The sequence below is a fragment of the Syngnathus acus genome, chromosome 1, assembly GCF_901709675.1.
Source record: "Syngnathus acus chromosome 1, fSynAcu1.2, whole genome shotgun sequence".
Taxonomy (NCBI): Eukaryota; Metazoa; Chordata; class Actinopteri; order Syngnathiformes; family Syngnathidae; genus Syngnathus; species Syngnathus acus.
The window spans coordinates 16,035,359-16,062,244 of record NC_051087.1 but is presented as its reverse complement, the minus strand read 5'-3'; the positions used below and the strand labels follow the sequence as shown (position 1 = coordinate 16,062,244).

General features: G+C 41.6%; 1 protein-coding gene across 17 annotated transcripts in view; it reads left to right on the top strand.

Annotated features, from left to right (window-relative positions):
- Positions 1-26,886, top strand: part of tenm3 (teneurin transmembrane protein 3) — a 408,252-nt gene that overhangs the window by 266,009 nt on the left and 115,357 nt on the right. For 12 of the 17 annotated variants that reach the window (XM_037253940.1, XM_037254006.1, XM_037253932.1 and 9 more), the window contains 4 exons: positions 9,806-10,006; positions 10,903-11,088; positions 13,077-13,103; positions 21,266-21,274. In XM_037253940.1, coding sequence (XP_037109835.1) covers positions 9,806-10,006; positions 10,903-11,088; positions 13,077-13,103; positions 21,266-21,274 — 423 coding nt within the window. The remainder of the gene's footprint in view (positions 1-9,805; positions 10,007-10,902; positions 11,089-13,076; positions 13,104-21,265; positions 21,275-26,886) is intronic. The other 5 variants (XM_037254057.1, XM_037253981.1, XM_037253990.1 and 2 more) reach the window with 2 other exon arrangements.

Here is a 26,886-nt window from a genome sequence, read left to right as displayed (position 1 = left end):
AAAAATGTCACCATTGAAATCTGATGTGTTTTCAAAGTGTTCCTTTAATTTTTTTGAGCAGTGTATTATATTATATTGGTCCACGGACAAACAAAACATTCAAGTAACAAAAGTAAAAACAAACAGTAAAAACAAAAAGTAAAAACAAGAAGGCACATACAATGAATAAATATGAGCAATGAATCAATAATAAATAAATAAATAAGAGCAACATGGTTGAAATGGAGCAATTGTTTGTACAGCAGACAGTCAGAATATAGCGCAAAAGTACAGGAGGAGTAGTGCAAGGCAGCCAATGTGGCGCAAGGCCAGGACGCTATGCAGCCGAGGGTGGAGGGGGGAGAGAGTTCATATAACCTGTAGTAATTGTACAGGCAATGTTTTAAGTGACATTTCAAAATTATTAGTTCGTCATGCAAGTCTTGAAAATAGGTTAACCACTACTACTACTGTCATCAAAAAGCAACTCTTAACTGTTATGAATATTCCCTCCATTTATCCACTGTTGTCAACTAGTGTACAAATAATGTAACCATTTCCATTCAATAAATATTAATTTTAATTTTGATTAGAAGTAATTACATGTATGTGTATGTGTATAACAGAATTTTAGTGGTTTTTCTGTCTTTCCAGAGGCCGGTCTTTCTTTGTAATTCAAAGTGTCACACAAAACCCACGTAAAAACAAATGAAAAGCAAAACACCTTATTAATGTATTGTATTAAATTAACTTGAACAACCATCCACAAATCAAATATAGGTTCTGTATAATGGACGATATAATTTGACATGTGATCAGTGCAGTGAATAATGCTGCTTCTAAGGTTAAATGTGTCAGGTACCAGTACCATATTTTGGTGTCAAAAATGGCTTGATACCGTTTATTTTTAGCACAGGTAAAAAAAATAAAAGATGTGCGAACCGCTATCAAGGGCCCTCGCAGATCTGGCAACGTTGGGGTATTTGCACCTCAGGATAATGGCACAATGGTACATTGCATTAAAAGCTTTTTGATAAAATATGACCTCTATAGAAGGGCAAAGGTGAGAGGAATTCTGAAAGGAAATAAAAAATGGTCGCCTTCCTGCTGAATTTAGATTAGACTTCCAGAGACTTTTTGTAGGTCTTGGGCAGTTGAAGACGGGTATGTCTCCAATTTTTGGTAGAGCTTGGTGAAACGTTAAACAGGAGCTGTTTTGTTCACAAATTGTAAAGGGTGCAACACATTTTTTAAAGGCGCCATGAATAATTATTTTACCAAGAATAGTGTGTGGCAAGTTTTTATGAATGTTAAGACCATCAAATTGTGTGGGGGGGGGGAGGTTAAGCAAACAGTGTCCTGCCACAGCAATAATGTTACACAAAATAAAAAGCTTTCGTTGGACTTTTTTGTCATGACCACCCACAGTTTCAAGACAAACTGACAAAACATCTAGGAGCACTCAAAATGTGATCTATATAAAAGCCCAAAAATGTGTGACAAACAATGCTGGACAACCAAGTGCAGCATGATGTAGACTTTATTGAAGAAAGGGGAAGTGGAAGGTGGGAATGCTGGCTAGGCTGGTGTAACTGGGCAGCTGAGCGGGAACCAGCGGATGACTGGGAAAGAGCCACCGCTGGTTTCTGGCTTTAGAGGGGCGAGCTGGCTGGTGTCGGGAACCAATCTGGTGGAGAGAACAGCAGAGCAAGCGCGCAGGGCAGCAGGATGTGGCATGTAATCGTGGTCGGGGACAAGCAGATGGTCAGGACGGGCGGCGTTCAAAGTGTGGTTGAGGACTGTCCGATGGTCAGGACGGGCAGCATGGTCGGGGACGGACAGATGGTTAGGATGGGCGGCTTTCAAATCAGGGTTCTGTCTGGGCACAGCTGAATATCTCTCACGGCACACCAGTGTTCCGCAGCACAGTGGTTGGGGAAACACTGGTCTAGGCAGACAATCAGTCATTCAGCATGTCTCGGAGCACATCGTTGACCAATGCCTGGAAGACTGCAGGGGCGTTGGTCAGACCGAATGGCACCACCAGGTACTCATAGTGGCTGCTGGGAGTATTGAACGCAGTCTTCCACTCGTCCCTCTCTCTGATGCACACCAAGTGGTAAGCATTCCGGAGGTCCAGCTTGGTGAAAATGGTAGCACCTTAGGGACTTTCGAATGCCCACGAGAGGAGAGGCAGTGGGTAGCAACTCATAACTGTAATCTCATTGAGAACCCTGTAATCGATGCATGGGCGAAGTGAGCCGTCCTTCTTTCCGACAAAGAAGAACCCCACACTGGTGGGAGAGGCTGACAGGCAAATGATGCCGGCTGCAAGCAAATCCTGGATGTATTCCTCCATGACCTTATGCTTTGGACTGGAGAGTCGACCCTTTGAAGGGAAAGTGCCCGGCAGAAGGTCGATGGCGCAGCTGTAAGGCCAATGAGGAGGAACAGAAGTGACCTTGGTTTTATTGAACGCCTCCTTGAACACCCGGCTTCATGGGTGCGACTGCGGAGTGGAGGAAGCGACTTCTTCTCTCTTTCCCGCTGCCTGGTCTGAATCCGCCAATCTTCACGCACCACCAGGTCTATAGCGTCCTAGAGTGAATGAATGAATGAATGAATGTTTATTTCGGACATTAAAAAAAGAAAAAAAAAGGAAATACAAGAAAAAAGTAAAATACAGAAAATGATAACTCAATAGTACAATAGAACATAAAAAAGAATGATGTTGCATTATAATTTTATCCCCTTTATAATAAACTCATATTTGTTTGAAAAGGAGTTGAAACAAGCCTAAGCTTATCTGGCTCTACCCCTTGTAACTACATATGTTTACATATACTATATACTTAAATACATATACATAGACTCAAATTTATATGTTTTCTCTTTAATTATGTCAAGTTCTGACCATAGTCAAATATATTAAGAAAAATTTAAATTACCGTATTTTCCGCCCTAAAAGGCGCACCTAAAAACCTAAAATTTTCTCAAAAGCCGACAGTGCGCCTTATAGTCCAGTGCGCCTTATATATGGATCAATTGATGAATTTGTTGATCCATACTGGTTGTACACAGTGCTCTGCCAAAATGTTTCAGTACGTTTTAGTACGACTAGTAAATTACAAGGTCGCATCGCTTCCCAACATTACGGTAACTGTAGTCAGGGGGCGTCACCGAATAGCTGTTGTACCCGCGAGGCTATTTCATTTCAAAATAGGCTGCTCCGTTAATGTTTCGAGTAAATTTACGGATTGATATGGAAGGGAAACATAGGTAAGCAGTACCAATGTGTTAGATCGAACTTTAGTCAGTTCCGATCATTTTATAGGAGATCGTTTGAGAAACGCGATTGTTTACACTTTGCTGAGGCTCATGGGAGATTGCGAGCTGAGGCTCGTGGGACTTTGCGGATGGCTAATGCTATAACGATAGCTGCTATACGTACCAGGCTATTTCATGTCAAAATAGGCTGCTCTGTTAATGTTTCGAGTAAATCTACGGATCGATATGGAAGGGAAACATAGGTAAGTAGTACCAATGCGTTAGATCGAACTTTAATCAGTTCCGATCATTTTATAGGAGATCGTTTGAGAAACGCGATTGTTTACACTTTGCTGAGGCTCATGGGAGATTGCGAGCTGAGGCTCGTGGGACTTTGCGGATGGCTAATGCTATAACGATAGCTGCTATACGTACCAGGCTATTTCATGTCAAAATAGGCTGCTCTGTTAATGTTTCGAGTAAATCTACGGATCGCTATGGAAGGGAAACATAGGTAAGTAGTACCAATGCGTTAGATCGAACTTTAGTCAGTTCCGATCATTTTATAGGAGATCGTTTGAGAAACGCGATTGTTTACACTTTGCTGAGGCTCATAGGAGATTGCGAGCTGAGGCTCGTGGGACTTTGCGGATGGCTAATGCTATAACGATAGCTGCTATACGTACCAGGCTATTTCATGTCAAAATAGGCTGCTCTGTTAATGTTTCGAGTAAATCTACGGATCGATATGGAAGGGAAACATAGGTAAGTAGTACCAATGCGTTAGATCGAACTTTAGTCAGTTCCGATCATTTTATAGGAGATCGTTTGAGAAACGCGATTGTTTACACCAGTGGTTCCCAAAGTGGGCGGTACCGCCCCCCTGGGGGCGGTGGGAAGATCTGGGGGGGCGGTGAGGAGGACAGGGGCGGTAGGGGGGCGGTAGGGGGGCGGCAGTCGATTTGTACACAACACGCCGCTCTGGCCCAGTCAGATCCGACAGCATAGACTACAAAAGCAAAAGCTCAGGTTTGTAATTTCAAGCTTGTAATGTTCAGAATTTTATCTTATAATAAAAACCGCATTCTGGCGGTCAACATCATCTTGAGTTCAAGTCAACATGAAATTGGGGACTCGCCAGAACGCGCCGTGTTGTGTTGTGTTGAGCTGGTTAGGGCAGTGGTCCCCAACCACCGGCCCGCGGACCGGTACCGGTCCGCGGGTCACTTGGTACCGGGCCGCCAAGCCGCACAGAATTTTTTTTTTTATCGACGATCAATTAATTCAGGTCAAGACACTCGTCCCGGTCACGTGACATGTTTCCCCAGTCGAGCCCGCAAAGCTAATATGTGGCGACAGGCTAACTAACCAGGCAGTGAAGCATTCAAAACTGCTTCAACACATGGAGACCAAGCATCCTGCAATAAAAGACAAACCTTAAATCACTTCGGGTGTCATTGTCTCCGATTACGTCTAGATGGGACCGGCTCGTTTCTGAGAAACAAACTCAGTGCTCCCACTAATTCAACGTAATGGTAATGATATTATAAATGTATTGTTTATTTATTTATATAAATGTATTATTTATTTATATAAATACCGGTCCTTGGGGGGGGGGGGCGCTAGGAATTCACTGGGGAGCCAAAGGGGGCGCCAGCCTGCAAAAGTTTGGGAACCACTGGTTTACACTAATGCTGAGGCTCATGGGAGATTGCGAGCTGAGGCTCGTGGGACTTTGCGGATGGCTAATGCTATAACGATAGCTGCTATACGTACCAGGCTATTTCATGTCAAAATAGGCTGCTCTGTTAATGTTTCGAGTAAATCTACGGATTGATATGGAAGGGAAACATAGGTAAGTAGTACCAATGCGTTAGATCGAACTTTAGTCAGTTCCGATCATTTTATAGGAGATCGTTTGAGAAACGCGATTGTTTACAGAGGGCTCGTTGGTTATTGGCTAGTGGATGCATACCCTAGTCAACCTCAGTTTGTTGCAGTATAGCTTCTATTTTATGCGCCTTATAATCCGGTGCGCCTTATATATGGACAAAGTTTTAAAATGGGCCGTTCATTGAAGGTGCGCCTTATAATCCGGTGCGCCTTTTAGGGCGGAAAATACGGTAAATACAAAAAGCAACTAAAACAACTTCACAGCATATTACGGTATCCCGTCAATATTTTGTCCTTATACATTTTTTTAAACTTAGGTAAGGTACTACAGTTCTTTAGTTTTTCACTGCTGGTGTTCCATAATTCCACACCTTTAACTGTTATACAATGTAACTTTAAGTTTGTTCTCACCAAATCTCTTTTAAACATAAGTGTTCCTCTTAAATAATAGGTACTTTCCCTCCACTCAAACAACCTCTGGATACTGTTTGGCAATTGATCATTTTTTATTTTGTACATGAGTTGGATGGTTTTAAAATCGACCAGGTCGTTGTATTTCAGTGTGTTCCGTTTAATAAAGAGAGGGTTAGATGGTTCTCTATAATCAGCATTATTTACAAGTCGTATTGCTTTTTTTTTTAAGAATAAAGATTGGATCTGTTTGTTTTGTATGTATAGCCCCACACCTCCACACAGTAAATAATGTATTGGAGTATGAAGGGGCAGTACAAGGTATATAATGATGACTGATTTATAAAGTCTTTTACTTTATATATAATACTGCTAATGATTTTGAAATTTTTGATTTGATATACATTATATGTGGTTTCCAACTTAATTTATTCTCTATAAGCACTCCAAGATATTTTATTTCATTTACTCTTTCTATTTCTATATTATTTATTGTAAGAATTTTATCTGTGTTAGTCGGACGGTTTCCAAATATAATATACGTTGTTTTACTTAAATTTAGTGCAAGTTTATTTGTGTCAAACAAACTGTAACTTTTTCATTGCAATTCCCACAGTATCCAGTAGTTGATCCAGGTCATCCCCACAGCAAAGCAGGTTTGTGTCATCTGCAAAAACTACGGCCTTGAGTAACCTGGAAACCTTGCACATATCATTGACATACAAAACAACAAAGGGCCCAATATTGAGCCCTGAGGGACCCCACACTTTACCTGCTTTAGTTTTGATTTACAGTCCATAGGTTACACTTATTGATTCCTGTAGGATAAATAACTTGCTAACCAAGTGAGTGACATACCTCGTATCCCATAGCTTTCAAGTTTTGTTAACAATATTTCATAATCTACAGTATCAAAAGCTTTCTTAAGATCCAAAAAAACACCTAGAACATATTGTTTATTTTCAATAGCTGTTGTTATTTCAGCTACTAAATCTAACAAAGCCAGTGTGGTGGTCCTATTTTTTCGAAATCCATACTGTTGGTCACACAGAATATCTTGTTTTGTAATAAAATCATCAAGCCTTTTATAAAATATTTTTTCTAATATTTTGGAGAATTGTGGGAGTAGAGATATTGGCCTGTAATTTGAGAATATATGTTTGTCCCCAGCTTTATATATCGGAATAATTTTAGCAGTTTTCATTTCACTCGGGAAAAACACCAGTTGTCAAAGATTGGTTGCAGATAAGGGGTTTCACCACACATTCAATAATATTTTTAACAAGTGACATATCTATCCCGTTACAGTCAGTTGACTTTTTACCTTTAAATTCTTTAACAATTTCTATTATTTCCTTCTCATTAGTTCCCCTTAGAACCATACTTTCGGCTATGGGTACAACCTTAATTGGCTCTTGTACTACCTTTTTTTGCTATTTCCTCTGCCAAAGTAGGCCCATTACCAACAAAGTTGTCATTAAATTCCTCTGCAATCATAGTAAGATCATTTATAGTTGTTATTACTGTTTAGAACAGGGGTGTCAAACTCATTTTTTTCGCGGGCCGCATTGTAGTCATAGCTTCTTTTGGAGGGCCATTATGACTGTCAACCCAAATAAATGTATGAGCACCTCATATATACAGTAACAACTACCAAACAAACTGACAAATAACTCGTTTTCAAATCAGACGAGTAAAAATTGGTCAAATATTTAAAAAACAAAGATACTATTACAAGTGAAAACAATTTGCAATTCTAGTAATGACACACGAATTTGATGCACAATTTGTCTTTGCGGGCAAAATAAAGTGATGTGGCGGGCCGTATCTGGCCACTACAGGTTAATTAAAGGCCATGTCATAGAAATGTGTCTTTAAACGTGTCTTAAATGTTTCTACTGAGGTAGCAGTTCTAATATCCATTGGTAGGGCATTCCAAAGCTCTGGAGCCCAAATAGAAAGGGTGGTTCAGCTAGCTAGCTGTTCAGCACAGACTTTCAGGCAGGAGGGGGACACGCCGTCTGGGCCTGGTGCCTTCCTTACCTTTTGTCTCTGAAACATCTGACACACATCCTCCTGGTGGATCTGAAGTGCGGGCGCGGCTTCTGAAAGAGAGAGAGTAGGTGATAACATCGATGGAGATGTGAACAGGGAGGTTGTGGGGCGAGGTGTGGATGTTGATTGTGATCCAGGAGGTCCTGTTGTGTGGGTGGACCGTTCAAACCTGCAATAAAACCTGTTTAGCTGGTTTGCAAGCCTTGTGTTCTCCACAGGACGGGGATTGGTTTCTTGAAACCCGTGATGCTCTGCAGGCCTTTCCACACTGTTGAGGGATCAGGATTGGAAGAGAGTCCAGACTCTCCCCATAGCTCCTCTTAGCTTTCCTGATCTCTCGGGTCAGTTTGTTCCTGGCCTGCCTGAACAGGTTACGGTCCCCACTCCTGTAGGCCTCCTCCTTGGCTTTGCGCAGCATCCTGAGGTTTGGTGTAAACCACGGTTTGTTGTTACTGTACATGCAGAAGGTCTTAGTCTCCACACACGTCCTCACAAAAGCTGATGTATGATGTTACAGTATCGGTGAGTTCATGCAGGTCTGAAGTTGCAGCTTTAAAAACACCCCAATCGGTGCAGTCAAAGCAGGCTTGGAGGTCCTGACTCCACTGTCCATTTCCTCACAGTCCTCACCATGAAGGCCTAAACACTCTTCTGGGCAAATACAAAATAGATCTGGTTAACCCACTAGCAGAAAAACTTCAAAAAGCAAAACATTTATTTTCTATAGCCAGTAGGTGGCGCGACTGTTTCTATGAAAAATAAGTTCATAGATGTCTTCCGGCTTGGACTGTCATCAACTGTGAGAAATTTTAGAGAGATATAATTAGGTGGGTATGTTACTGTAGATTTTAACGTCAAACCTATGCCGAATTTTAAAGTATACTCAAAATGGCCAACTTCCTGTTAGGTTTAGCATATGGCTCCAAGAGACAATTTTGTTGAGTTTGGGTTATTATATATACAACAAAAATTTTACAGATCTCGCTGAAACGTACAACCAAGGCTGCTTTGTTAAAAACAATCAGCAGGTACCACTGAGACAATTTTTTTTTTTTTAAATGCACAATAAAGGAATAAAATATTGATTTCCAAGCCTCATGTGTGTGCAAAGTTTAATGAGTTTTGTGTATGTTTAGACCCTCTATCTTAGCGCGTTGGTTTCTTGGAGAACTCTGTGTTGCCATGGCAACAGTGTTTCACGAAAACTCGCAAATTTGTGTTTTAGTATCATGAAAGCCTAAACACCCTCCCGAGTAAGTATTAAGTCGATCTGGTTGACCCGCTAGGGAAAAGCCATCACAGGATAAAAAAAGATGGTGCTCCCATACGATGAAAAATAAGTCTTCAGGGCTAGACTATCATCAAATGTGTAAAATTTGGAGAAGATCAAGTGGATCAAGTTGCACCAGGTTTCATTGTCACGGGGCATCACATTATCAAAATGTTTTTTATTGATTATATTTTATTTTAGTTTTTTTTATTAACAACAATCACCTTGATCTAAACAATTTATGTGCAGTGGTCACTGAAGGCCTAGGTACTCATCATTTTACACAATCACCTTGATCTAAACAATTTATGTGCAGTGGTCACTGAAGGCCTAGGTACTCATCATTTTACACATGCACACATGTTCAGTATCCACAGTCACCGGAGACCTTAACTAGATTAGCTTCAGATTAATCTAATCATCTATTTTGCTTATGTTTTGTGCCTGTATGAGTCAACAAAATAGGGGGAGAGAGTGATTGAGGAGAATCTCCCTGTAAAAATTTAAATTGTGAATTTCTGCGGGTGTTTGTGCGTGTGCATCTGTCCGTTTATCCGTGTGCTTTAATCCTATTTACTACTGCTGTGTCTGCATATGATGTTAAATATGGCATGTGCTGTAGGATTTCCATGAAAATTTCAACAAACAAATTACATTTAAAAAAAATGTGGATATTGGTGAACATTACTTATGTAATGAGAGACGTATTACTGCCATCTGTGGAAATTGATTTATAGATCCTTCATTGGGCCTAGGCCTTCACTGACCACATTGCTTGGCATTACTTATACATTATTTTATATTATGCAAGAATATGCAACTGAGATTTTAGCTCATCCTCTGTATGTACCTTCCTGTTGTGCTGGTAACTATGGAACAGTTGACATCATGCCTAAGTTTAAATGTATCTCTTGATTTCTTTGCTTCCAGTGGATTGCATAGATCCTAGTTGTTCAGCTCACGGGGTATGTATTCATGGTGAGTGTCACTGTCAGCCAGGCTGGGGTGGAGCCAGCTGTGAAATTGCCAAGGCTATGTGTCCGGACCAGTGTTCAGGTCATGGCACATATAACACAGAAACCAGCACCTGTACCTGTGACCAGAATTGGACTGGGCCAGATTGCTCATTGGGTGTGTATCATAAGCATGTCATATAATGACCATAAGTCTAAGTGTGTGCTTACTGTATGTGCCTTATGTGGGTACAAAGCTCATAATGTGCTAATCAGAATTAATTGGCACACATCAGGAGTGATATCAGAAATAAAATATATAGCAGTTACACAGCAGATTCCTCTTAGGAAGATGTTAACCCAAAGATAGATATATTTGTAAGGCGAACACAAGTGAGAAGATTTATATCCTACGATTTAGATACTTGTGATAATGTACGTAGTTTAGCAAGTATTTTCATATTCAGGTACATATAGTATGCTATGCCATGACATCATTACCCACGCATCTAGACTAGGAAAATCTCACCTGACATCAGCCTGTACAGCTTGTAACATAGACTACTGAAGTTTACGGCAAATACGCAACCTAAAATCTCATGGCTGTTAAAAATACAACATACTGTACAGTGGATATAAAATGTACATCCCTGTTTTGAAGTTAAATGTTTTGCCAAATGAGATCAAGATAAATAATTTCACAACTTGTTTCACTATTTATGATCTTTAACCTATACTACTCAAATTAAAACAACCACAAAAAACTAAACTCTTAGTGACAGAAAGGGAAAATAAACAACTGACAAAAAACAAGTGTTTACTCTCATATCTGGGTTTGTGGCAATCTTTAAAATGTATCAACACATTCAAACTCATGTTCAGTGGGAGACAGCAATTACCTGCCACCATTTAGAGTACATACTGTTTCCTGAATGTATGCAGTATTTGGAAGTAGGAGGATAGTGGACTTACTGCACCATAGGCCCACCAAAGACCCTTAACCAGCGGTTGCTCCTGATGTTGATGTACAGTTGAATTTATTAATCATGTAATATATTTGCATTCTCTCAACAGAGGTGTGTGAAGTGGACTGTGGAAGTCATGGTATTTGTTACGGTGGTCTGTGTCGGTGCGAGGAGGGATGGACTGGAACCGTATGTGATCAGAAGGCCTGTCACCCACTGTGTAGCAAAAACGGTGTGTGTAAGGAGGGGAAGTGTGAGTGTGACCAGGGCTGGACTGGAGAGCACTGTAATATTGGTAAGTTGATTCCACGTACACACACATATGCACACATACGAACACAAACACACACACACACACGTTTTTCTGTAGCAGGACTTAAACCCGTGACCCTCCATTTCCAGATGTCTCACAGATGCGCTTGATAAGATTTATACAATTCCAATTCCATTTTCGATTCTGTTTAACAATTCAAGTCTTTAGCGATTCTCTTATTGATCCCCATTTGTGGATAAAAGACGCACATAAACAATTATGATCATTTTATTATATATGCTGCACTTTTGTGTAATTATGACATTACAAACCAAAAAAAGAGTGAAGAATGCAAATATTCTCCTACAATAGAAATCATCACCTACAGAATATCAGGGGCTTCTTGAGTGGCAAATGGGTGCAAGCATTTAACTACAAAGTTTGTCACTGCACGATGGCATTCCTCAGCCCTTTCCATAGAAATTTTGCTCCTCCCTGCCTCCGTGAATGGATAAGCTCGAGATCAGGTCTCGGGTCTCTCGTCGTCATCTAAAACAAAACATGAGACGCGATTTGCATGATATATTTTACAATTATAGAAATAGAGCTTGCATGAAAAGCAGCGTTAGTTACTTACCTGCAGTAAAACTGCACGTCGGGCTCGGGCTAATGTTGCCGCTGGTGCTAGGTTGTTGACTGACCCTCCGCAGCGGATCAAACATGCGACATTCCGTTAAACTAATGGCATGCTGTGTGTAAAATGCTTTTGCATATTAGAGGTATTTCCTCCCTTTATTGACATTTCGACATTGCAAGGATTGCACATCGCTCTCTTCTCATCCTTCTTAGCGAAATGTAACCAAACTTTGGAGCACTTCTCCGTCACAGGTGCCATCATTGTTTACGTCGCTAACGTGCGTAGTGACGTAATTCGTGCTGACTGGAATCGCTAAGGGAGTTAGGAGCAAAATAGCAAACAACAAGGAATTGATAAAGTTGAAACTGGCTCACAAAAATAACCCGTTCTCAATTCCCATCCCTAATGATCAGGCATGACATCATCATATTAGTGCAATAGAGTGTATCCCACCATTGAAACTAGAAGATGTTTCAGTAAATGGCAATGTCTTTTTATTTGTGGTCAGAAGATAACTTTGAGTAAGAGCACATTGGCTGTTCTTCCCATTTCTCTCAAACTTAATAACGGACCACCTCATCTTTTAAATACCGCACCATGGTTGTTACTGCAGCAGAATATGTTTACAAAGTGACATGGGTAGTTCTAACAATTCTGACAGTGGGAATGCAAAAAGAAATAGAGTGAGACACAAAGGTTTATAGCTGGACACCAGTTAACAAGCTTAAACATTTGGCACTGCATCGCCAAAGCCACCACTTAAAATCCTATTCAGTGTCAAACAGACTGACAGCCATAGTTTCACTGTCAAATCGCTGCAAATTGGCTTCAGTTATTATCACTTAGACACTCCCATTCAAACTGACTCACAGGGTGCAGGATGCCACGAGAGAACAACAATGAGATGAGGAGAAATCCATTTAGTGCTTAGCCAACAAGCCCCCTGTTTGTTTAGAGGGGTTGTACACTGAAGCTGACAATCAGCTACACATAAAACTAACAAGACTTGTTCTTCAATCCTTCCATCTCTAAACAGAACACGCACATCACAGAAATTGGAATTGTTTTCCCATTAGTTATTATTTTTGTTGTATGGCACTGCTGACACCATCACCAATTAAATTTGTGTTTTAACAATTACAGGTTTATAAACTTTATGTCTTGGTTAGGATGTGCTTCAGTGGGGCCCTGTGATTGACCGTACAAATGTTTTTTAATTAACATACCTTTAATTGTTTTCTCAAACTTCCATGTGTCTAATTTGATATTTACTTCTTACATCACATGCTGTGTAGCTAAACTTTCTTTCTTTCTTTCTTTCTTTCTTTCTTTCTTTCTTTCTTTCTTTCTTTCTTTCTTTCTTTCTTTCTTTCTGCCCTCCCTTTTAAAAAAGCTCACAATCCAGATATTCGAGTAAAAGGTACTGTACACTTTTCTTCTTCACACCGGGCTTTCCTCATTCTTTGCTTTTCACCATCATTTTTTCAGCATGCATCTGTTTCAATATCTACATTGCTAAAGTAATACAGTTTATAAGGCATATTGATCATATAATGCAAAATAATATAATTCAACCATCACCAAATCAGCCTCATACACACCGCAATACAATTTTTTCTTTAAAGATCGTGTTTGACTGGTGTTATGAAAGGTGGCATTCATTTCTGGCATTCTAGGGTAGGAATACAATGACTACCGTAATTTCTGGACTATAAGCTGCACCTGATTATAAGATGCACCAGCTAATATTAGGGCAAACTCTTGTTTTGATCATATATAAACCACACCGGACTATAAGCCGCAGGTGTTTTAATGTTTAATTACCATTTGTAAGAATATACACAAAGAAGATTGTCAGGAAAGAAATGGTTCTTTGGGGACACATGCCTTTTATTAACGTAACATTTTATTGACAGAGATGAAGGAGCTCTGCAAACATACAAACATATATAAATCTCAGTGACGACCAATGTTCCTTCTAATTTTTCAAGTGTCTATGCAAACACACAAGCTCCCTGTACGCACTGTGGACTACTGTGTGAAACACTAGATGAAATAAATTACAAATTAATGTCATCAACAATAGCCCAGTGCCCTCTAGTGGCCGGAGGAAACCTCCACAGTAGATGCAGCAGCTCTATTTCCTTAATTAAGAGCCAAATTTACTGCCTTTAACTTAAAAGCTGCATCATATGCATTTCTTTAGTCCCCCATAATGAGGGTTTGTGTATAAAAGCTTTCTTTCTCCAGTAACGTCCGTCTTGATCTCATTCTCTGTTGTTCATGTCAGTTGTGCGGCATCATTTGCCTGACGGATGGACATGCGATCAAATCAACACACCACTCTTCTCCCCAGTGACCATGTGTCTGGTCGTATATCCCTCCGCCGAGCAATGTGGTGCCGCACAACAGCACAACGTTTTTACTAACAAGTGTATAAGTGTATTAGACGTCACAAAAATCCCGAAAAATCCATAGATACGCTGCACCGGACTACAAGCCGCAGGGTTCAAAGCTTGTGCAAAATGTTGTGGTTTATATTACGGAAAATACGGTAATCTAAAATGTGAATTTCAAGAATCCCAATTGATAAACTCCCTCATTCCCAAATAATTTCAAACTCATTTTACACTATCCTTAGAAATAACTGTCTAATGCATTTTTATTTTTTTTTAAAGTAAGACTGAAATACACAAGAAATGCAAATTCTCCTGGCATATTTTGCTGCTTTACTATATGTAAATTTTCCAATTACCACTTCCCCAACAGCTGCTTTATTAAATATTTGATTCAGAGATACAGACGATACGGTACAACCTTGATTCCCGAAAGCCCTTTACACAAACACATTTCTTAATGCTGCAATTGGCTGGCAACCAGTTCAGGGTGTCTACTGCCCGATAACTCCTGGGATAGGCTCCAGCACGCCTGCGACCCCTGCGGGGACAAGCCGTTCAGATAATGGATGGGTGGACATTTCTGAATGAACATTTTATTTACAACAAATTTTGCTTCAGTTCGGATGCTTTGCTTGAGTTTTCAAATACTCAACATGCTCAGTTGTGTTTTTTCTTAAATGGCGGCATTTGCGCCATCCTTCCTTTATTATTATAATATTCTATTCTACACATACAGATACATATATTTTTGTTTTTGCTCAGAGGTAGCCATCAGCATATTAACAAAAAAATTAATCGGTGCAAGTCATCATGCTATTATGCAGTTCTGGAAAGTGTGGCAGTTCCAGTGGCGTCTGGTTTCTCTGGCTAGCAGAGCTGTGTATGTACCTCCACACAGACATTATTGAATTGTTTCGTGCTGTAAATGCTATGCTTTGCAGTACAGATGAACAGATTTCTGTTCCCATGACCACAGAAATGAAATGTATCATTTTTAGCTTTTTAGGATTTTAAGGTGCGTGAGACAAAATGTATAATGCATTTAATTTTCTGTGCTAGCCCCACTTTTTCAAAATTCAATGCAATGTTATTTATTTATTTATTTGTTTTAGCAATTGGACTTTAATTTGTTTCTCTGTCCAAATACTAGCTCCTTGGTAGTCAATAATTTTGGTGTTTTTGGCTTGAAAATGACAAATTACCTTTTCACTTAGTAAGTTGACCTTGAATTATTATTAATTATTTTCCCTTTAAAAGAGTACGGTGGGAGGGGGGGGGGGCTACAGTGCTGCCTACAGTGTCCCCTCATATTGACCATGAAGTCAAAGTAAAACATTTTATTTTGAAAGTTGTTGAAACGTTTTATAAGCACCAATGTTTTTAATATTTTCAGTGAACTTTCCAACCCCGCTAGCAGTTATTTTTCCAAAAATGACAGCTAGTGGCCTTAATGTTCATCATTTTTTCCTGCACTGTGTACAGCAGTGGTCCCCAATCTTATTTGCGCCACGGACCGGTTACGTGTCAGAAATATTTTCGCGGACCAGCCTTTATATAAATAAATAATAAATTTATATAAATAAATAATAAATTTATATAAATAAATAATACATTTATAATAAATATATAAATACGATGAAATAAAATGTTACGACTGGCATAAAAACAAGTATAAACGACATGAAAATAAAACTCACCATTACGTTGAATTAGTGGGAGCACTGAGCTTGTTTCTCAGAAACGAGCCGGTCCCATCTAGGCGTAATCGGAGACAATGACACCCGAAGTGGTTAAGGTTTTTGTCTTTTAATACAGGATGCTTGGTCTCCATGTGCCGAAGCAGTTTTGAAGGCTTCATTGCCTCGTTAGCTAGCCTGTCGCCACATATTATGCATATTATGGCTTGCCGCGTCAGAGTCACCTGTGGCGATAAATCCATATTTTAAGTAGGACTTAAGCTCCCTGCGCACTGAGGTCCACTTAAATTTTAGAATGTACATCAATATTTTCTTAATTTCTGTCACAATAATGCGACCAGCGCGGTGCAGTTGCGCGGTCGGCGGCGCGCTACGGTTGCGCGTTCGGCGATGCGCTGCAGTTCCGCGATCGGCCAAAAATGCGCAAATGAAAAAATGCTTAAAAAAGGCGGGTTTTTTTTAGTCTTGGAACGTATAAATTTTTTTTCCATTATTTGTAATGGGAAAAATAGATTCGGAATTCGACCGATTCACTTCTCGAACCACCTTCTGGAACGGATTGTGGTCAAAAACCGAGGTTTGACTGTAATTGGGAGAGAATCGCCAATATTTTTATATTTTTCAAAATAAATTCGTACTCATTTTTGCTAGCTTTGCAGGCTCGACTGGGGAAACATGTCACGTGACCGGGACGAACGTCTTGATTTGAATTAATTGATCGTCGATAAAAAAATGTTTTTTTTTTTTTTTTCGCGGCTTGGCAGCCCTGTACCAAGTGACCCACGGACCGGTACCGGTCCGCGGACCGGGGGTTGGGGCCCCCTGGTGTACAGAACAGAGCCAATATGCAGTTTCACCGTCAATAATACCACCTATTCCACTTATTCGGGAGTCCCGACTAGGAACAGATAATATGAGTTGGCTCTTTGTGCACACAATTGTTAGAATATGCAATTGTTTAAAGATGCAATTCGAAAGGCCGCTTATAATTTTGTTTCAGAATTGTTTTTCCTAGTTATAAAATTACATACCATATCTACACATAGAGCAATTTAATGAAGCAAGACCAAATGGTTTTTCTAAGTCCCATAATTTCTGGACTATAAACCCCACCTGGATATAAACCGCACCAGCTAAAATTAGGGGGAAATTCTGTTTTGTTCGGACTATAAGCCACAGGTGTTTTAGATTAAATGTCCTGAATTCTATTACCTATACATACCGTAAATTCCGGACTATAAGCCACACCGGATTATAAGCCGCACCAGCTAAAATTGGGGGATATTTTAGTTTTTTTCTTATATAAGCCGCACCGGACTATAAGCCGCACGTGCACACGCGTTTTTTACAAAGAAAGACCGTTCACAGAAAGCCTTTTTAAAGTTTTAATAACATACTTTAACATGTCTTTCTAAACATTGCCTGTGACGCAGCAGTAGTACCGCAGCAACACGGAAGTGTGCACGCGAGTTATTAACAAAGAAAGACTGGACACAGAAAGCTTTTTTAAAGTTTTAATAACATACCTTAACATTTCTTTCTAAATACTGCCCGTGACGCGGCAGTAATACCGCAGCAACACGGAAGTAACACAAGACTAATAGGGCTGGATTAAAAAAAACATACCCGGTAAAAGTCACTGAGACGCGGCGGTAACACAGCAGCAACACGGTAGTACAGCACCAACAGGGCTCGTTAAAAAACATACCAGTAAAAGTAAAAAAAGAGCTTCATCGTCTTCATCTTCCTCCTGTGCACTGAAACCATCGAAGTCTTCCTCCTCAGCGTCCGATTGGAATAGCGTTAGATATCCTTCGAGTGTGATGAGGGTCTGTTCATGCTAATTTTATTCATGCACGAAGCGCTAAATTACATTAAACTAGCGAGCGACACGTATAGCTCCAGAGTAGACGGGACCACGAAATAAAGAAAAGGGTGACGCAACACAATGTCATCAACATCGACTGCCTTTAGTTTATAAGCGGCATCATATGCATTTCTTTTGTCCCCCATAATGACGGTTTGTGTATAAAAGCTTCCTTTCAGTAATGTCCGTCTTGACAAACTAGCACGTCTTCTTCGGCGCATTATCTCTTCTTCGTCTGTCTCGCTCTTGCTTCCTGCTAGAGCGCTCCCTGGAGGCCGTAAAAATCCATAAATACGCCGCGCCGCCATTTAAGCTCTATTTTCCTCTTTGACAGCCAAATCGATTGCTTTTAACTTAAAAGCTGCATCAAATGCATTTCTTCGTGTGTTTTCCATGATGAGGGTGTGTGCGTGATGCGCGAAATGTTCAAAACACAATCTAGCACGTCTTCTTCGGGGCATTATCTCTTCTTCGTCTGTCTCGCCCTTGCTTCCTGCTAGAGCGCCCCCTGGAGGCCGTAAAAATCCATAAATACGCCGCGCCGCCATTTAAGCCTCGGGGTTCAAAGTAACCTTCTGAATAAAATGCGTTAAAAGTTCACGTTCATTACAATTTGTTTTTGGTGAGCAAAATGTCAGAAGAATTGAATTTAAATGCTGATTGATTGGGTTTTAATACAATGCAGATGGTCCAAACAGCGCCACTGCTTTGTGTAATCTCTGAGTCACATGGCAGAGTAAGAGAAAGGGTTTAGAGCCCTTTGACGCAGGTCACCTAGCGTGCATTCCTACTAAAGCTCATAATAGTCACAAGCAACACAGCCAGAATAAGCAGCAGCCATAGTAGTGTTTCAAAATAGTATTTTTGTTGCTGTTTTTTTCTTCAAGATACCGCAGTGTATAAAAGTGATCAAGTCATCACAAAAATCACGAAAAAAATCCTTATATATATAAGCCGCACCTGACTATAAGCCGCAGGGTTCAAAATTTTGGAAAAAAGTCGCGGCTTATAGTCCGGAATTTACGGTATTACCAAAACAAATATATTATACAATATCATAAAAATCATGAAAATCCATAGATAAGCCGCACCGGACTAAAAGCCACTGTGCAAAAATTAGCTTCTTATAGTCCGGAAATTACGGTACATTAAATATAACAGGCAAAGTTGTGGTTATCATGTAGGCTTCGCCCTCGGCAATCGTTCTAGTTTCTCCTGTGGCCCCTTCACAAGACAAAATACCCACCCTACAAAATGTTGTTAGTATGATTATATTGGACATTGTAATATTTATTCACAATAGTCTGGGCTCGTCATGGCAAATGTTTTCCTTCATCAGACAAGATCACTATTGCACAAACAAAACTATTAACCTTCTTACATAGTTGATGAAATCTTAGCCCTGCTATTGTTTTTGTTCTTGCTCTAAGCTTTACCCTTCTGTCTCTTTTGTTGTTAGGCTGTGCTCCACGCCCTTGTGTGTGTGAATGGGTTTAAACCAGTGCAATCACACTGAAACGCTGTCAGTCAATTTTTTTTTAACATAACATTTTTAGGATTTTGTTTTGTGAGCTTGTTTAAGATTGGCTCACTATGCTGTGGCAGTATTTGACTCATGTAGGCTAATTTTGAGTCTGTAAGAATGAATGCTCGTTAAATAGCGTTATGTACACTAAAACTGCGTTATGAAATTAAGAAAAATATGTTTAATAGACCATGTCGTGCTTTACATTAAGATTAAAGATTAAAGATTAAAGTCCCAATGATCGTCACACACACACCTGGGTGTGGTGAAATTTGTCCTCTGCATTTAACCCATCCCCGTGTGATTTTAATCCATCCCCTGGGGGAGAGGGGAGCAGTGAGCAGCAGCGGTGCCGCGCTCGGGAATCAGTTGGTGATCTAACCCCCCAATTCCAACCCTTAATGCTGAGTGCCAAGCAGGGAGGCAATGGGTCCCATTTTTATAGTCTTTGGTATGACCCGGCCGGGGTTTGAACCCACAACCTTCCAGTCTCAGGGGGGACACTCTACCACTAGGCCACTGAGCTGGCACCTGGCAAAGCTAACACCTTTACATCAACAGTTATTAGGTTTTGATAGGGTTCTTATCAATTACCTATCGATTCTATTCCTTACCTATTTTATTATTATAAAGCAACCTACTCATTTTCTCAGTTATTTGTCTCGGGATGGGTATTTTTTAATTTCTCTTTAAACTTATAGTTTGAAGTGTCGAATAATTGGTTCTAAGGTTACTTAATATTGTATTTTCAGTTTTTTCATTACTATTTGTTTAGGCAAAACTAGACACTTGTTTTTCCACCCATTTTTCAGGACTTGAACTAAAAACACTTTTTTCATGTGCTCAAAAGACCTATTTTCCTGAATTATTTTTCATAAATCTGTCTGTCCAATTTCCCTAATGTGATGCATCAAGTATCTATCTATCTATCTATCTATCCAGTATACTATGTCTATCCAGTCTGATTCGGTCGTATCAAGCGATGTGCAGCGGGCCTAAAGTAACCAGTTTTATTTCACGGCACAATGCCACAGATGTCACAAGTTTTGAGCTTGTAATTGGCTTACTGACTGCACGAATGTCCACTAGAGCTGTACCCTATGACTGGATGTTCTTTTCTCAGATGGCAAATGCGTAGTAGTGTGGGCGAGGTCATTGGTAATGTCAATGTTGTGGGTTGTGGGGCCGAGTGTGGCAGTAGAGTTTTTGTATGGGCAGGCCTATGTTGTGGAAAATGAACACAGATGAATTTTATTGATGGCATTCTCGATTCACATACAGTGATGAGATCCCGACACCCATTGTTGTGCCATTTATCACCTCATGTTGCAGCATGCGGATGCACAGGCTCCCATTGCAAGGATCTCTACACGATTCTTTGGAAGCCAAATCTGACATGCAAGGCGATGCCATGCTACAGATTGGCATGCATCATGTTTTTCTTCGGCCAGTATCCAACACTTTGGCGCAGCCATTTAAGTCATTCTGCAGTCCACAATAAACAACCAAAGGAACTCTATGCAAATGTGTTTCACTGCGTGGGGCAAATGGTGGTCACACCACATTGTGAGTGTTTTTCTGAAACTTCTGCCAAACGCCAGAGCCCCAGTAAAGTAAAACTGCACATTTTAGAGTGAGGTTTTATTGTGGGCACTCTATGGCACACTTTTGCAAAAGTTAGCATATGCCACAACTGTGAGTGGATGGATTTGATCGCCAAAGCAACAGTGGTCACTGTACAGTTTTAGACAGATTTGCGAACAATATTTGAGAGAAATTGGCCTATGTAGAGAAATTCTCAGATTCTTTTGAGCTGACGGCATGAAAATGGGAGCAAAAACTATTTTATATTTTTTATATATTTTTGTGTGTGTATGAATGCATACATCAGACATAGTGACTGAATCTTTCTCTGTTAGTTTTCCTTCACTGCACTCCCATGATCCCAGCCCCTCTTGCTGTGCTCTTCTTTTGGATGCAAATTCCATCTACATATCTGTTCATTGCCAAGTGTATTTTGCTGCCTTTGTTCAATTTATGTTTTTTTCCCCTAATTTTCCTCCCTCTCTTCCTCGTGCCCTCTCTTTTTCTCAGGATATAAAGGTAATCCATTCATGTCAAATGCTTATTTACAGGCTTGAATGTCCCAAAGTACAAACAGTTCAAACACTATTATGGTTTATTTGTTTTTTTCTTTCTTTTGTTCTTTACGTGTCCTCTTCCATGTAGTTGTATCTTTTTCATCATTTTGGTGCTCTTTGTGCTATATGTATATTTATTTTAGGAATGGGGCTTTTTATTATTGGTAATCTTACACACACACCACAGTCCAAAATGTGCCCCTGATGTCTTGCACTGGGGGACCTGATGTAAACGTTTGTGTTGATTTAGCAACTTACTGTCCCTCTGTCTTCTGATTATCGTCATGATGCCTTGCCCTATCCTGTACCTCCACCCTTCTTCACAAAGCTCCATTCCTCATTTTGTCTCCTCATCAAGGCTTTGCTTTGTTTTTGAAAGTTGTAGTTTTGCAAATGAGCTGTGTGGAATGCTTCAGAGATGCATCAAGTAGAGTCTTTATAGCATGCATATGACCATCAGATTTTGTGTGGCTCTCTTTGCCGTTGTGTTTTCACATGGATTTGAACCTGTGTTTTGTAACCCCCACAGGCATTAATTATTGGTTTAAAGAAAATCAGTGTTGCAAATGTGAATCACTTCATTTTAAAGAAAGTACAATTGTTTAACTGGTTGCTTGGTATCGAATTGCACTTGTGATTTGCTCTTAACATCCTTTAAAATATTTGTTGGATATTTGTGTATTTTTCAGTGCCCCCTTAGCATGATGTATTATTGTATATCTATATAATCTAAATGACTAATCATTTGAAAAGCAATTTGGTTTTAAAGCTATATAGTGCATAAATCGTTTGGCTGTAGGATATCCAAGTGGTTCATGTGAAACTACAACATTTCAGTCGTCTCACCTTTGGTTTAATTGACTTGTCTTCTTTGTCATTAAATTGTATAATAGACTGACAGCTCATTTGTTGGTTTATATCACAATGTTTCTTTGGGGCTTGAACCAATATGGGTTTTTGAAGACAGGTGTTTTTTTTATATATATAAATTCCACATCGCAGTATATGGGCATTCTTATTGAGATGGCCAATAATTTCCTGCAAATAAGTTAAATCAAAATAGAAAAATCAAAGGAAAAAAAATAGGAATGCATTTTGCATTGATAATTATAGAATAATAATGTATATATATACACCGTATTTTTCGGACTAAAAGTCGCATCAGCCATAAAATGCACAATAAAGGGAAAAAAAACATATATAAGTCGCACCGGAGTATAAGTCGCATTTTGGGGGAAATTTCTTCGAAAAAATCCAATACCAAGAAGAGATATGAACCAGCAACAACAGGCTAAACGATACGGTATGCTAACGTGACATAAACACAAACGAGGAGCTGAGAACGGGCCTGACGTAACATTAACAGTTATTCAAATTACTATAACATAAATAACACGTATATTAAACCATCTGTGTCACTCCTAATCGATAAATCGATCGATCGAATCCTTCGTCCTTTCTGTAAACAACGCTGTGTGCGGCGCGCCGCTGACGTCGGACTCGTTGTCAGTTGCAGTTCAAATTATTCCACAAGCCCATATAACAATATATAAACTATATATCAAATAACAATAATATAAACAACAATTTTATCGAACCATCCGTGTCACTGCAAATCAATAAATCTATCGGAATCTTTGTCTTCGGTGTCACTTAAAAAAAAACACACACAGCTGTTCACTCCGGAACTACGTGCAACGCTGACGTCAGCCTCGTCGTCAGTTGCGGCTCCAATTATTCCACAGATCTACGTATATATTATAGTCACTCCCCATACGCCGCCGATTGCAGCCGGGACTCCCCGAATGCCGCCGATTGCGGCTGGGACTCCCCGATTGTGATTGCGGCTGGGACTCCCCGTATGCTGCCGATTGCAGCGCAGACTCCCCGAATGCCGCCGATTGCGGCGCAGATTCCCCGAATGCTGCAGATTGCGGTTGGGATTCCCCCAATGCCGTCGATTGCGGCGCGGACTCCCCGAATGCCGCCGATTGCGGCGCTGACTCCCCGTATGCCGCCGATTGCGGCTGGTATTCCCGGGGAGTACAACATAGTTATATGCTATACAACTATATTAGAGTTAAAGTCCCAAGGATCGTCACACACACATCTGGGTGTGGTGAAATTTGTCCTCTGCATTTAACCCATCCCCTTGTGATTTTGATCCACCCCCTGGGGGAGAGGGGAGCAGTGACGTGGGTTTGGTAACCGGCTCTTTATTTCACAAAACAAGAGCTCAACATATGAGTGTGTGCTCGAAGGAAGCGCCCTGGATCGCTCTTCCCGTCTCCCCCCCTATGGCCTTCACGACCTCGCTAGACAATCGGAAACTACTGAAGTCTAACAACATACACATTGCTACTCTAAACTATACTAAACTAAACTATATATCAAATAAATATAACATAAATAAGTAGTTTATCAAACCATGTGTGTCACTCAAAATCATTAAATCTCCTGACTCCGGAAGTCAGTGAATGGAACTCATTGTCAGTGAGGCTCCAATTATTCCACAGCCATAGTGCGCCCTCATGCAGTTTAAAGTGAAAATAACATGTGAAGTGATCAACTACAGTAGTATGTAAGTAATGTGGTAATGATCAAGTAAAAATGTGTGAATAATTTCACATATAAGTCGCTCCTGAGTATAAATCGCCCCCCCACCCAAACTATGAAAAAAAACACGGCTTATAGTCTGAAAAATACGGTATATATATATATACGTATATATATATATACAGTGGAGCCTCAGTTTTCGAATGTCCCGGTTCTCGAACAAATCGGTATTCGAACAAAAAATTCGAGATTTTTTTGCTTCGGATGTCGGACGAAATTCGGTTGTCGAACCTCGCGAGATGAGCCGAGAGGACCCGCATGCCAAATGACTCCGTTCGTTATTACGTTCCCGTTACTCTGAGGATTGCAAGTGGGAGCAGTAAAGCCATCCTAAAACACAAAGACGCTCCTAAAGCAATGCGACACTGAGTGCCCGGCGCGCTGCGGTTGCGCGATCGGACCAAATTAAGCTCCCTGCGCACTGAGGTCCACTTAAATTTTGGAAAGTACATTCGGACTTTAAAAATATTTTCTAACTTTTAGCGACCGCTCTGTCACAATAATGTGACCAGCGCGGTGCAGTTGCGCGGTCGGCGGCGCGCAACGGTTGCGCGTTCGGCGGTGCGCTGCAGTTGCGTGATCGGACAAAATTAAGCTCCCTGCGCACTTAGATCCACTTAAATTTTGGAAAGTACATCAGGACTTTAAAAATATGTTCTAAATTTCAGCGACGGCTCTGTCACGATAATGTGACCAGCGCGGTGCAGTTGCGCGGTTGGCGATGCGCTACGGTTGCGTGTTCGGCGGTGCGCTGCAGTTGCGCGATAGGACAAAAATGCGCAAATGAAAAAATGTTTGAAAAAGGTGGGGTTTTTTGGCTTGGAACGGATACATTTTTTTTCAATTATTTGTAATGGGAAAATATTATTCGTAATTCGAACAATTCACTTCTCGAACAGTCTTCTGGAACGGATTGTGTTCGAAAACCAAGGCTCCACTGTATATATATATGTATATATATATATATATATCCATCCATCTTCTTCCGCTTATCTGGGGTCGGGTCGCGGGGGCAGCAGCTTTAGGAGGGATTCCCAGACATCCCTCTCCCCAGCCACTTCATCCAGCTCATCCCGGGGGATCCCAAGGCGTTCCCAGGCCAGCTGAGAGACATAGTCTCTCCAGCGCGTCCTGGGTCGTCCACGGGGTCTCCTACCGGTGGGACATGCCCGGAACACCTCCCCAGGGAGGCGTCCAGGAGGCATCCTGATGAGATGCCCGAGCCACCTCATCTGGCTCCTCTCAACGTGGAGGAGCAGCGACTCTACTCCGAGTCTCTCCCGGATGACCGAGCTTCTCACCCTATCTCTAAGGGAGAGCCCGGACATCCTGCAGAGGAAACTCATTTCGGCCGCTTGTATCCGGGATATCGTTCTTTCGGTCACGACCCATAGCTCGTGACCATAGGTGAGGGTAGGAGCGTAAATCGACCGGTAAATTGAGAGCTTTGCCTTTTGGCTCAGCTCTCTCTTTACCACGACGGACCGGTACAGAGTCCGCATTACTGCCGATGCTGCACCAATCCGCCTGTAGATCCTGCGCTCCATCCTCCCCTCACTGGTGAACAAGACCCCAAGATACTTGAACTCCTCCACTTGGGGCAGGATCTCATCCCCGATCCGGAGAGGGCAATACACCCTTTTCTGACCGAGGACCATGGACTCGGATTTGGAGGTGCTGACCCTCATCCCGACCGCTTCACACTCGGCTGTGTACCGCTCCAGTGAGAGCTGGAGATCACGGCTTGAAGAAGCCAACAGCACCACGTCGTCTGCAAAAAGCAGAGACGCGATGCTGAGGTCCCCAAACCGGACACCCTCAACGCCTCGGCTGCACCTAGAAATTCTGTCCATAAAAATTATGAACAGAATCGGTGACAAAGGGCAGCCTTGGCGGAGTCCAAGCCTCACTGGGAACGAATCCGACTTACTGCCGGAAATGCGGACCAAACTCTGGCATCGGTGATACAGGGACCAAACCGCCCTTATCAGTTGGCTCGACACCCCGTACTCCCTAAGCACCCTCCACAGAACCTCCCGAGGGACACGGTCGAACGGCTTCTCCAAGTCCACAAAACACATGTCGACTGGTTGGGCGAACTCCCATGCCCCCTCGAGGATCCTGCCGAGGGTGTAGAGCTGGTCCACTGTTCCACGGCCAGGACAAAAGCCACACTGCTCCTCCTGAATCCGAGGTTCGACCTCCCGACGGACACTCCTCTCCAGCACCCCTGAATTGACCTTACCAGGGAGAATGAGGAGTGTGATTCCCCTGTAATTGGAACACACCCTCCGGTCCCCCTTCTTAAAGAGGGGGACCACCACCCCAGTGTGCCAATCCAGAGGCACCGTCCCCGATGTCCTCGCAATGTTGTAGAGGCGTGTCAGCCATGACAGCCCCACAACTTCCAGAGCCTTTAAGAACTCCGGGCGGATCTCATCCACCCCCGGGGCCTTGCCACCGAGGAGTTTTTTAACTACCTCAGTGACTTAGACCTCAGAGATTGGAGAGTCCGCCTCAGAGTCTCCAGACCCTGTTTCCACAATGGAAGGCGTGTCGGTGGAATTGAGGAGGTCTTCGAAGTATTCTCCCCACCGACTCACGACGTCCCGAGTCGAGGTCAGCAGCACGCCATCTCCACTGTAAACAGTGTTGACGGTGCACTGCTTCCCCCTCCTGAGACGCCGGATGGTGGACCAAAATTTCCTCGAAGCCGTCCGGAAGTCATTCTTCATGGCCTCGCCAAACTCTTCCCATGCCCGGGTTTTTGCCTCAGCAACCGCCGAAGCCGCGTTCCGCTTGGCCGTCCGGTACCTGTCAGCTGCCTCCGGAGTCCCGTAGGCCAAAACGGCCCGATGGGACTCCTTCTTCAGGTTGACGGCATACTTTACCGCCGGCGTCCACCTGCGGGTTCGGGGATTGCCGCCACGACAGGCACCAACGACCTTACGGCCACAG